The sequence below is a fragment of the Apodemus sylvaticus genome, chromosome 8 (assembly GCF_947179515.1).
Source record: "Apodemus sylvaticus chromosome 8, mApoSyl1.1, whole genome shotgun sequence".
Lineage (NCBI taxonomy): Eukaryota > Metazoa > Chordata > Mammalia > Rodentia > Muridae > Apodemus > Apodemus sylvaticus.
This window is the reverse complement of record NC_067479.1, coordinates 113,012,194-113,026,358: the sequence shown is the minus strand read 5'-3', so window position 1 is coordinate 113,026,358 and position 14,165 is coordinate 113,012,194. Positions and strand designations below refer to the sequence as shown.

Below are 14,165 nucleotides of genomic sequence, written 5' to 3'. Positions count from 1 at the left end.
TATAAGTTCAAGGACATCCTGGGATACATAGCAAGTAAGAATTTCAGCTAGTTTTGTGTGTGAAAATATTGTTTCAAAACTCAGAAAAAAGGAGTATTGAGGGAGGGAGATGAAGGAAACAAGGGAGATGGACAAGTCATATTTTTACATTGATGTTTTCCCTGTTCATTCAACCCTTCCTTGCACAGTAGTCCTTTAGCTCAGGCCCAGCTGAACTGACAATTTTTCATTTTTCATTTATATGAAAAGGAGGTAACAGTCAAAAGTCTTTGGACACTCGTTGAGAACTCCTGATCTTCCCCAGTGCCCTTCTAAAAGCTCCAGACACATCTTTGTTCCTCATGCTGTAAATAAGGGGGTTCAGCATGGGTGTGAGGATGGTATAGAACACAGAAAAAATTTTGTCTTGGGATGGGGAATGGTAAGAATGTGGTACCATATAGGTGTATATGGCAGCCCCATAAAACAAGGTTACAACAGTCATGTGAGATGAGCAGGTAGCAAATGCTTTCTTCCTTCCTTCCACAGAGCTCATATGGTAGACAGTGGCCAGAATCCGGGCATAGGATGAGATAACTACAGAGAAAGGAATCAACAACATCAGAACACAGCACACATACATCACTGTCTCATAGAGGGCTGTGTCTGCACATGCCAACTTTAGCACAGCAGGTGCCTCACAGAAGAAGTGGTTAATCTCTCGTGAACTACAGAAAGGAAAACTCATGGTGATTGGGGTGAGGAGGAAGCCATCCAAAGATCCCCCAAACCAGGAGCCTGCTATGATAATCCAACAGATTCGGCGACTCATGAGGACAGGGTACCTCAGTGGATTGCAGATGGCCACATAGCGATCGTAGGCCATGAGGCCCAGAAGAAAGAACTCAGCTCCCACAAGGGTGAGGTATAGAAAGTGTTGAGCTGTGCATCCCACAAAGGAAATTGTCCTTTGCCCTAGAAGATAATCAACTAGCATCTTGGGCACAATGGTTGAGATATACATCATGTCAATGAAGGACAAGTGGCTGAGGAGAAAGTACATAGGGGTATGGAGATGAGTGTCTGTATGGATCAGAAAGATCATAATTCCATTGGCCACCAGTGCAGTGAGGAAGATGGCAGAGATTGTAGCAAATACAAGACCTGAGGTTTCCTCTGTGTTGAACAGTCCCATGAAAGTAAAGTCAGTAGATGATGTGTTGTCCCCTTCCATTGATCTTATGATGTTGCTGATATAACATAAAAACTTCTAAGTAAAATGGTGGCACGTCCAGAGAATTAAAATTACCACCTAAAAGTCAAATAAAAGAACACATTCAAAACTAATTTTCTTGATATTTTTAAATTGATACATAACTACTGACTTATTAATATCTACAAGATTTAAGCACAATTTATCCTTATTAATCAATAATTTCTTAAGTGCATTGAGTAAGATGTCAGTGGATGTTAATATTTCATAATCATATTCATATTTTATCATACCTAAGCATGTGTATTATACCATAGTTTAGTGTGTCTGCATAAGGTTGGATAAGGCACATCCTTCCTTGGGTGACATTTACTTTGTACTTTTATAAAGTGCATCTTAGCAACACTAAGCAAAATTACCAGTATCAAAACATTTCTGGCCCCAGCTATGCATAGTCTGTCTACCATTTAGCCATGAGTATGTAGAGTCTACCATTTGCAACATGTTATATTACAAAAGCAGACTTTGCTTCTGTTCACACATGCAACAACACATGTATAGGGTAAAACACAGTGTCAAGGCAGTGTGCTCATGCAAACTCAGACATCAAAGGACCTGAAAAACATTCTTACTTTTAAGAATAAATTTTACATAATCCACACATCAAATGAGGTACAAGAAGAACGGAGGAGTGGCCCCTGGTTCTGGAAAGACTCAGTGTAGCAGTATAAGGCAAAACCAGAACAGGGAAGTGGGAAGGGGTGGGTAGGAGAACAGGGGGAGGGAAGGGGGCTTATGTGACTTTCTGGGAGTGGAGGACCAGAAAAGGGGAAATCATTTGAAATATAAATAAAAAATATATCGAATGAAAGAAAAAAAGAAAAAAAAGAAAAAATTTTAATTATAGAATGTAACAACAACACATGTAAGGTAAAATGCATTGGCAAGGAAGAGTGCTCTTGCACACTCAGATGTCAAAGTGTCTGAAAAGCATTCTTACATTTAAAAATAAAATTTAGTTTTAGGATGATAGGGCAATGGAGTTATAATTATGATCATCATAAGCATTAGTGACTGAGATCAATAATTAGGATTCGGAGGAAAGACACAATGAAATACATAAAATGTATATTGAGGTATAGCCCATTTTTTTAAAAATTGAATCTTTATAGTGTTCATAATTAAGAAAAGCTCAGTGACTGTGTCTCTTATAATTTCTGATTTGGGTAAGGAAAAACATTACCACAGCAATGCATAAAAATCAAGAACTATCTTTTATGTGCTTTATGGCTAAAGTTGCAGGAAACATTTCTGAAGCTAGCTGATTTAATTCTAATCTAATGCTCCACTAGATGTTCTAAATCTATGACCATTTGACATGATTACACAGAAAGCAGTGGTAGTGACTTTGTGAAGGACATAGTTGCAGATGCCGTGTATCCACTGGTTACCTTTACAATATACCAAGAGTAGGGATCAGTGATAATCACCTTTTCCCAGGAGGAGAGCTGTGCCCCTTACTTGAGGGAGAATATTTGACCACAGAGTCTCAATTCATTTTGGTTCCTCACCATCTCCCAGAGCAGCAGCTCAAAATTTACTATAGCTATCACATATGGGTCAAGCATATGAATCTGCTTATTTTAGCTATCTGTGAACATTAATTTGATTGGTAAAATCATTTATTATGGGAAACTATAACCAATTGTTATAGACATGAGTGATTCTTTTTAAGTGATCAGGGTTATCATACAGTATTTTTCTGATTTCAAAATTTTTTGGTACTAGAAATTAACAGCTTATGTAAATATTATATAAGATTTAGTTATTATTTAGAATATGTCACTTACTTTACTTTTTAGCTTATTTATCAGAGCCCATCTCTGATACTTAACATCTGTAAGTACAGAAAAATATTGGTAAGTTATGGGATAGTGTACTCATTATTCACATTCCCATTGCTTGCATACTTCATGACTCTAACATTTATGAAGTCCTCTGGCTTTGACAATAGTGGATAGCCATGTGCCATTTCTCACATTTAAATATTTCTCTCTGCTCTTCACACTCACATCTAAACAGATCTTTAACAATTTATGCTGTCTTTCATCTTTACTAATTAGTCTGAAAGCCACAGGACAGTGAGGAACAAATCTAAAACCCACTACTCTTCACAGCTTACCTGTCATCTCCTTCTGTCTATGCATGAGTTTTACTGATTAAAGAAAAGCTCCTTGATGTGAACTATGAATATAAGTAAATTACCCAGACAAGTTTATCTTCTGCACACTCAGTGTGAGGGAAGATCATGAGCCAAATTGTATTTGTTAAATTCTGCTGGACACAGATTATATCCATTTGTGATGATCTGTACACAGGAAAATAATCAGAAACACTTGTAATGATTCTGTACCTTTATACAGAAATTTGACTCTGAGATGAAATAATTAGAAATTAGATGAACTGAATTCTTTTCCTGGCTTGAAAAGGATGTAAGTACTTTCTATGACCTCGGATTTTCTCTTTGGACTATACACTTCAATGTTTATTTAAGTTGGGTTAATCTAATGAAAAAATCAGTGTTAATGATAAATTTATGTTATGTATTTCTTCTACTGTTGAGTACAGAAGAATGTCACTTTCCTATTTTTATACGTGCTCTACCCCACTGTTGACTTAGTATTTATACATTAAGCTCATAGTTAGTTCTATAACAGGGGCTTTTAGCCAAGCCAAAATAGAGTTTTGAAAATTTTAAATTAAATAAGAAAATCATGTGAATATATATATGTGTATATATATATATATATATATATATATACACATATATGTATTATATATACAAAATTCCATGCAAAGTTGTGGTAATGTTTTATAAAAACTATTGTGAAATGTATAAGAATTTCTAATAATTGATTTAAATTACACACACATTCAAGTAAAATCATGAATGCAAATTTAAATACTTCTTGATCACCAGGTTTGAAACCACTTTAGTAGTTATATTCTGTATCTTTTCAAATATCCCTTGACTTGAAGGAAGGTATATTTAGATGGAATTTTGTGAAAATGGAAGCACCATATAAAGCCTGCAGAAAGCCCAAGTGTCTTTGGGAGCATAAATGGCTTGTATTGCAGACTGAGTGACCACAAATTGAAAAGTAAATGTTGAATGTAATTAGGTATGATTTTTTTGGATAAAATTCTTTCTAAGGGTTAAATAGCCTTTGATTTTAAGGTCCCATACATAGAGATAAAGAGATGCACTTATTTCATACTGAAATAAACTAAAAAGTTTCCAAATAAAATACTAAAAAACTTCTGTTTTGGTGAAATGGATGTTTCCTTCAGTATGCATGGTTGCAAATTCCTTACTCTCACATCGCTACACTATGAGGATATAGTCTCTACTTGGTATGTAATATCTAAGCCTATCTTGTAAACCAGTGACAGTCAACTATCTAAAGTGAAAGTCTTAACCGTCCCATGCTTCTGTGTGGTCACTAGTTGCCTTTTTTCTAAGTGAAAACATTCATGCCACATTCCTTCATAACAGGCCTGTTGCTGAGGATGCTCTGCTCTGGTGTAGATTAGAAACTGCTACATGTATACCTCTTCCTTGTATTTTCCACCTGGGTTAAAGCCTCTTTATCCTGTTTTAAAAATACTGAACTGTTCATAATTTTTGCAGAGAAATTTAAATATTTCTCTCCCTGACAACATGGATAGATCCTGGGCTCAAAGCAAATGTATCTGCAAAAGCTGTCATGTCATTATATAAGACAAACCCCAGTTCCCCAATCATCCCTGTCCTTACTCTCAGTTCCCCGAGTCATCCCTGACCTCACACCTCCAGTTCCCAGTCACTCCAGTCCTCACATGCCCAGTTCCAAGTCATCGCTCACCATCTCATGCTATAGGAATGAGAATAAATGACACTTCACTGTGTAGAGAACTAGGATGCCTTTGCATACATGAGTTTTATCTCTGACTTTCAAATATTTTTTTAAAATGTTCTATAATTTTTTGAGATCAAATCATTACATCTCTTCCTTCCTTTTCCTCCCTCCAAATCCCCCCAACAGCCTTCCTTTCCATCGTTTTGTTCTAAGCCTACCTTTTTCTCAGGACTAATACTTGGCTAATTATTTAAGAAGTAGAAAGTGTGCCAAAGTGACATATTTAGATACATAACAAATTTTGTATGTATGTGTTGTACTATGGTCTTCCATGGTGCCCATATGACAATAGGTAACTTGCTTCCGAAAGCATTTTGTGTTTGTGTTGGGAGGTAAGCTGTCAAATTGCACTCTGGATTTGCATCCTAGAACTTCAGAGAAACCAGTGCTGCATTGTTCCACAGGGGTTGCAAATTCAAGACAACCACCCCAGTGCTTGGGAAAGCCAGCTATCTCTCTATATGCTCTACTATTGAAGTAACATTGAGGCAACCAGCACCACTCAACTTTTCTTTTCCTAAATCCCTGACCAATCCCATCAGAAACATCTTCAATACGAATGTGAGATGAGCAAAGGATTTGTATAAGAATAGCAGAGAATTCCTGGACTGTTCACTAAATTACTTAATTAAATAAATAATTTCATATTGTTTAAACAAAATCACAAATTATTCATCCAATAATTTCAATTTCTAAAAGTATTCAAATATTTTTCCTGTATTACTTCACATCCCCAGTCTTACCATACAACATAAATAGTAGCTACTAAAGACATAATGGCATAAACAATTTTTGGTAGAAAACATTGATCCATTCTTTGATAATAAATTATGCATATCCTAAGTGAGATCATCTAATACATGAGGTCAATTCTCAGCCTCACCCATTCAGTGTAGAAGGCATGTTTTAAGGATTGGAAGAGTTACACATGATTTAACAAGTCAAAAAAATTCCAGCAAACTACCATGACCTTGCATTACTAAATAAGTGTTGGAGAATAAAAAGGGATGCTTTTAGAATATGTAAAGTATTCATTTTCTAGAGAAGAATATTGCTACCTTTAATTGACCTCCAGTTTGTACAGATTGAAATACACTGAACAATCCACAGTCATGGGATACCATAAAGGATATGGTCCACCTATGTGATCAGCATTTGCCAGAACATTACTATATAAGGTCCAACACACGAGGCCCTTTATATTCATTTACGTAATAGAGGTGTCCTTCAGATGTGATGAGCATAAAGAGATGCACACAATGATTTCCTAAGTCTCTAATTGAAATAATAGTTAAAAGACAGTATTGTTAAAGAAAAATAATGCATACCCCAGTTCCCTAAAAGAGTATGTAATACAGGAAAAAGAACACAGGTTCTTTAAACTCCAAGAAAATGTGTGATATTACTGGCTTCCAGTTGTTAGAAGAAAATAATTTGCTACTGAAGAAGAATATATTCCATTGAATAATACCCTTCCTGTTCCATATCATTAAAGGATACTGGATCCACTTGGAGTTTCTGGTTGGAGATCATTGCTAAGATAGAAAACATCCACAGTAAGAAGTTGAGGCATTAAATAGATTTTTGTAAAGTCACAGACTGAGACAGACAGAGCAGGTCTTTTACCAGCAGTCCTCAGGGGACTTTGCTGACAGGCAACCTCATCTAATGAGAAATGTTCCAATGGAATAGAATTTATCTAAAGTCACAGAGGCTTTGAAAAATTGCTTTCTACTGCTGGCTTCAATGTGTTGACAAAGTATGACAAAATCATATGGGGAATGATATTTCTTAAGGATATTTTTTTCAAAAAATTTCTGCCATTACCTCACAGAGAAATTTAGAATGTTATAAATAAGTGAAAATAGATTTTGTTATAATTTTTCTTAGTGGTTAAATAGTTAGTGTATATAAAGATATACACATTTAGATTGATTTATATAGTTTCTTATGAGCATGTGTTTATGAACATTCTAATTCTAATTAATAAGCATCAATATACATATACACATGCTTCCGCATAATGTCACAGCTTCCAACATTTCTTGGAGGTATATCCTTTCAACATCCAATGGACAAAATATAAACTTTCCCATTACAAAGAGAAAGGAATAGCAACACAAAAAGAAAGAATAGTTACAAAACAAGACCAAAATCCAGAAAATAAAATATTAAACTATGTATTTCCATGGCTAAAAATTAGTAATAAAATAAAATCATATTACTCAGGATTATTGGTATATATATTTGTGGAGGTTTCTTCTCACATGTTTGAGATAATTGAACTTTAGCACCAAACAAAATAAAACAAGACAGACAAAATCCTTTAAATCATTCCCATTGTATATAACTTTTCAATCTTTATTTTTTTTTTTGTGCTTGTAGTTCCATAGTGTGATGGACATAGAGACCATGGCACCAATTAGGAAGAAGAGATCTTATTATTAAGGAGAGCCCTGCATTGGATACTGAAAATCATTAGTCTTTGCGAGTCAGTTTCAGCAAAGTATGTGATGGAAGTCAAGATGATAACCAAGTGATTCTTTGTGTGTGTGTGTGTGGGGGGGGGGTCCTCATTGATGTTTTGATTTTCTTTTTTTTTTAAATATATTTTTCTGGGGTTTTTGTTTGTTTGTTTGTTTGTTTGTTTTTTAGGATTTATTTGTTTCATGTATGTGAGTACACTGAGGCTGTCTTCAGACACACCAGAAGATCCCATTACAGATGGTTGTGAGCCATCATGTGGTTGCTGGGAATTGAACTCAGGACCTCTGGAAGAGCAGTCAGTGCTCTTAACCACAAAGCCATCTCTCCAGCTTTGTTTTGATTTTCTTTTAAAAAAAATTAAATATTTGTTAACAACTTCAGCAAGGTTGCTGGATATAAAATTAACTCAAATCAGTAGCCTTTTTTTATACAAATGATAAATGGGCTGAGAAAGAATCTATGGAAACAACAACCTTCACAATAGTCATAAATAATATAAAATACTGTGGGGTAACTCTAACCAAACAGGTGAAAGGTCTATATGACAATAACTTCAAGAATTTTAAGTCTCTCAAGAAAGAAATAGAAGATCTCAGAAAATGGAGACATCTCCCTTGCTCGTTGATTAGAAGAATTAACATGGTAAAAATTCTTTAAGAAATTCATACAATGTAATTTAAACATAATTACCCTTTTAACTTCCCCCCTTCCACCTAAACCTTTCCATCCCTTCCCACCTAACTTTGACAGTATTTAGTTTTTTTTCTCTTTTTCCCCATTGAAACTAGTTGGTATTGTCCAGCTAGTCTTGACCTAGTAGTCCTACCAGAAGCCACATCATTCAGAAAACAAACAAACAAACAAACAAACAAACAAAAACTACTGACTTTTTCACTCCAAGCACTTATTAAATGTTAACATCTCAGCTAATATTGGAATTATATGTCCACCTACCCAGATGTTGTCTGAATGGAATTTGCATAGGTCTTGTGCATACTGCCATAATCACTGTGAGTTCATGGCTGTGTCTGCCCCCACTGTGTCTGGGAAAAAACTGTTTCCATGAAGCTATCTATATCTTCCAACTCCGATAATCTTCTGCCCCCTTTCCATAAAGATTCCTGAGTCTTAGAGAGAAGAGTGTGATATGAATGTCTGATTTAGTCCTAAGCACTCCATAGTCTTTTGTTTTCTCTGTGCTGATCATTTGTTAGTCTCTGTGTTAGTTACCATCTAATATAAAAAGAATCTTCTCTGATAAGAGTTGAGAATGTTTTGATTTATTAGTACAACAATATCATTAGGAGTGATTTTAGCATTATGTCCATTTATCAGAATAATATTATTGGATTCTCTCGTAGGGCCTATGAACTATATAGCCACAGGTTTTAGCTCCATTAATAGTTTCAGGTGTACCATTGCATGGAGTGAAACTTTGTTCCAATCAGAAAAATGGGTGGTTATTCCCAATCACATTCATGTCACCATTGCAATATCTCAGCCAATTGCATTTCATTTTGACAATGTTTTGTTAGATCCATGCTCCATTTTTAATTTGGGTTGTTTTCTTGATGTTCAGATATTTTTCTTTTCTTTTATCTTTGAGTTCTTTACATACTTCAAAAATTAACATTTTGTCAAATGTAGAGTGGGTATGGAAATTTCTCCCCATTCCAGTGGCTGTCTCTTCACTTGAGTAATGGTGTCCTTTGCTGTATGGAAATGTTTAGTTTCACAGGGTTGCATTTGTTAGCTGTTGGTCTTAATGCCCAGTTCTCAGGGTACATTCAAAAAGTTCTTTTTTGTGTCTATAACTTCTTGTGTACAACCTCTGTTCTTATCCATAAGATTCAGGGTTTCAAATCACAAAAGAATACACATGGAATGCAATCTCTGATAAGTGGATATTAATTAGCCCAGAAGCTCTGAATACCCAAGACACAATTAGCATATCAAATGACTCACATGAAGAAGTAAGGAGAGGGCCCTGATCCTGGAAAGGCTTGATCCAGCATTGTAGGGGAGTGCCAGGACAGAGAAAAAGGAGGGAGGTGATTGGAGAATGGGTGGAGAGAAGAGGGCTTATAGGACATATGGGGAGAAGGGAACCGGGAAATGTGAAAGCATTTGGAATGTAAACAAAGAATTTAGAAAATAAAAAAAATAATTAAATGAATGTGAAATGGCAAAAAAAAAAAAAAAATTCAGGGTTTCAGGTCTTATTTCAAGATTCTTGATCTATTTGGAGTTAAGGTTTGTGCAGGATGAGAGAGAAGAATCTAATTTCATTCTTCTACAAGTAGCTGCCTAGTTTAATCAAAACTGCTTGTTTAGGAGACCATCTTTCTTCCAGTATGTATTCTCAAGTGAATATAGAATTTAGTTTATGTGTGGCTCCTCAATTTTATTCCACTGGCCAATGAGCCTTTCTTATGCCTGTTCAGTGCTGCTTTTATGACTATGACTCTGTTGATAACAAAATTGTGGAAGGTGAAACTTCCAGCAGGTCTTTTATTGTTATGAATTGTTTGGGTTAGTGTGTGTGTGTGTGTGTGTGTGTGTGTGTGTGTGCACATGCATGTGCACATGTGTGTTTAAATGAAATAGATATTTAAATGTTTATGAAAACATGTGTCAGAATTTTGATGGGTAATCTATTGAATCTGCACATTCCTTTGGTAAGGTGGTCATTTGTATATTATTAATCCTACTAATTTGTGAGCCTAGGGGGTATTTTCAACTTTTTATGGTTTTCATTTTTGGTTTGTTTTAAAGATTTTATTATGGATTCTCTTACCATATCTCCCCCAATTTTAATCAGATCTGAGAATCCTGAACCATACAGGTTAGATTCTCTTCCCCATCCATATTCCTTGCCTCCTGAGCCCTCCAAGCCAAGCCAAGTTGCCCTGAGCAGCCTGCTATCCTATGGGGACCTCCATTCTTCTGCCACCTCACCTCTCACCTTCATCAAACCTGCTGTCCCTGAACCATACAGGTTAGCTTCCCTTCCTTTACCCATCTCCCCTGCTTTCTGAGTCCTCTGTGCCAAGCTAAGCCTCCCTGAGCAGCTGGCTATCTCGCAGTAGCCGCCATACCTCTGCCAACTTGCCCCTCACCTTCATCAGACCTGAGACTCCTGAATCACAGAGACCTGTGGGTCTTGAGCTATATAGACCTGCATGTCCAGAAAGAAAATACAAAATGCAAAAAGCATGTAACCCAAAACATCCAAGAAACCCAGGACACAATGAGAAGACCAAACCTAAAGATTACAGGTATAGAAGAGAGCAAAGGTCAATAACTTAAAGGGCCAGTAAATGCCTTCAAAGAAATTATAGAAGAAAACTTCCCTAACCTAAAGAGAGGTTATATGCCCATGAACATATAAGAAGCCTACAGAACTCCAAACAGACTAGATTAGAACGGGAATTTCTCCCATCACATAATCAAAACACCAAATGTACTAAACAAAGAAAGAATATTTTGCTTTTGTGATAGAATATCTTGGTTTCTCCATCTATGGTGATTGAGAGTTTTGCTGAGTATAGTAGCCTGGGCTGGCATTTGTGTTCTCTTAGGGTCTTTATGAGATTTTCCCAGGATCTTCTTTCTTTCATGATCTCTGATGAGCAGTCTGGTGTAATTCTTATAGGTCTTCCTTTATATCTTACTTGGCCTTTTTCCCTTACTGTTTTTAATATTAGCAAATTTACATAATATCTTTCCACAAATTCAGCCCTTCAAAGGATAATAGAAGGAAAATGCTAATATAAGGAGGGCAAGAACACCCTAGAAAAAACAAGAAAGTAATATTCTTTGAACAAACCCAAAAGAAGATAACCACCAAACATAAAAATAACATCAAAAATAACAGGAAGCAACAATCACCATTTCTTAATATATCTTAACATCAATGGACTCAATTTGCCAATAAAAAGATATAGATTAACAGACAGGATATGCAAACAAGACCCAACATTTTGCTGCATACAGGAAACCCACCTCAGTGTCAAAGACAAACACTACCTCAGAGTAAAAGGCTGGAAAATAATTTTTCAAGCAAATGGTTCCAGGAAAAGAGCTAGAGTAGCCATTCTAATATCGGATAAAATTGACTTTCAGCCAAAGTCATCAAAAAAGAAGTGGAAGGACACATCATAATCATAAAAGGAAAAATCTACCAGGAAGAACTCTCAGTTCTGAACATCTATGCTACAAATGCAAGGGCACCCTCATTCACAAAAGAAACTTTACTAAAGCTTAAAGCACACATTGGACCTCACTTAATAATTGTGGGTGACTTCAACAGCCCACTCTCATCAATGAACAGATCAGGGAAACACAAACTAAATAGAGACACAGTGAAACTAACAGAAATTTTGAATCAAATGGATTTAACAGATATATGTATACATATATCTGTTAAACATTTCATCCTAAATCAAAAGAATATACCTTCTTCTTAGCACCTCATGGCACCTTCTCAAAAATTGACCATATAATTGGTCACAAAAAAGACCTCAACAGATATAAGAAGACTGAACTAATCCCATGCCTCTTATCAGATCACTATGAAGTAAAGGTAGTGTTCAATAGCAACAAAACGAAAGAAAGCCCACATACACATGGAAGTTGAATAATGTTTCACTCAATGATAACTTGGTCAAGGAAGAAGTAAGGAAAAAATCAAAGACTTTTTAGAATTTAAGGAAAGTGAAGGCACGCCATACCCAAATTTATAGGACACAATGAAAGCAGAGCTAAGAGGAAAACTCATTGCTCTGAGTGCCTCCAAAAAGAAGCTGGAGAGAGCATATACTAGCAACTTAACGGCACACCTGAAAGCTTTAGAACAAAAAGAAGCTAATACACCCAAGAGTAATAGAAGGCAGGAAATCATCAAACTCAGGGCTGAAATCAACCAAGTGAAAACAAAAAGAATTATACAAAGAATCAACACAACTAGGAGCTAGTTCTTTGAGAAAATCAACAAGATAGATAAACCCTTAGCCATACTAACCAAAGGGCACAGAGAAAGTATTCAAATTAACAAAATCAGAAATGAAAAGGGAGATATAACAACAGAAACTGAGGAAATTCAAAAAAATCATCAGATCCTACTACAAAAGCCTATACTCAACACAACCGGAACATCTGGATGAAATAAACAGTTTTGTGGACAGATACCAAATACCAAAGTTAAATCACTATCAGATAGGCCATCTAAATGGTCCCATAACTTCTAAAGAAGTAAAAGTGGTCATTGACAGTCTCCCAACCAAAAAAAGCACAGGACCAGATGGTTTTAGAGAAGAATTTTATCAGACCTTCCAAGAAAACCTAATACCAATACTCTTCAAACTGTTCCACAAAGTATAAACAGAAGTACCACTACCTAACTCGTTCTATGAAGCCACAATTATGTTGATACCAAAACCATACAAGGATCCAAAAAAGAAAGAGAACTTCAGACCAAATTCCCTTATAAATATCAAATATACTCAATAAAATTCTTGCCAACCGAATCCAGGAACACATCAAAGCGATCATTCCCCATGACAAGTAGGCTGCATCCCAGGGAAGGAGGGGTGGCTCAATATATGGAAATCCATCAATGTAATCAACTACATAAACAAACTCAAAGAAAATAAAACACACGGTAATTTCATTAGATGCTGAAAAAAGCATTTGACAAAATTCAGCATCCTTTCATGTTAAAGGTCTTTGAAAGATTAGGAATTCAAGGCCCATACCTAAATATAGCAAAAGCAATATACAGTAAACCAGTAGCCAACATCAAACTCAATGGAGAGAAACTTGAAGCAATCCCTTTAAAATCACAGATTAGACAAGGCTACCCTATCTCTCCATATCTATTCAATATAGTATCTGATGTATAGCTTGAGCAATTAGACATCAAAAGAATGTCAAATGGATACAAACTGGAAAGGAAGAAGTCAAACTATCACTATTTGCAGATGATATGATTGTATACTTAAGCAACCCCGTGCCCCCAAAAGAAAACTCTACCCGAGATCTCTTATAGCTGATAACCAACTTCAGCAATGTGGCAGGATATAAAATTAAGTCAAAGTAATCCTTGACTTACCTTGAGTATCCTTCCTATACTCAAGGATAAACAGGCTGAGAAAGAAATTAGGGAGACAACACCCCGCACAATAGTCACAAATAAGAAAAAGTATCTTGGTCTGACTCTCATCAAACAAGTCAATAAACTGTCTCACAAGAACTTCAAGTCTCTGAAGAAAAAAATTGAAGATGATCTCAGAATATGGAAAGATCGTCCATGCTCATGGATCAGCAGGATTACTATGGCAAAAATGGCCATCTTGCCAAAAGCAATCTAGAGATTCAATGCAATCTCCATCAAAATTCTAACTCAATTCTTCACAGAGTTATAAAAAGCAATTCTCAAATTAATCTGGCATAACAAAAAACCCAGGATAGCTAAAACTATTCTCAACAGTAAAAGAACTTATTGGGGAATCAGTATCCCAGACCTC

At 35.8% G+C, this 14,165-nt stretch overlaps 1 protein-coding gene across 1 annotated transcript; it reads right to left on the bottom strand.

Annotated features, from left to right (window-relative positions):
* Positions 1-259: 259 nt before the first annotated feature.
* Positions 260-1,213, bottom strand: LOC127691110 (olfactory receptor 2T1). The gene has a single exon (XM_052190698.1). The coding sequence runs from the start codon at positions 1,211-1,213 to the stop codon at positions 260-262; it is 954 nt and encodes a 317-aa protein (XP_052046658.1).
* Between the last annotated feature and the right edge of the window lie 12,952 nt (positions 1,214-14,165).

Excerpts from the sequence above, each read along its gene's own strand:
- LOC127691110 (XM_052190698.1), bottom strand. The coding sequence starts at position 1,213 with ATGGAAGGGGACAACACATCATCTACTGACTTTACTTTCATGGGACTG.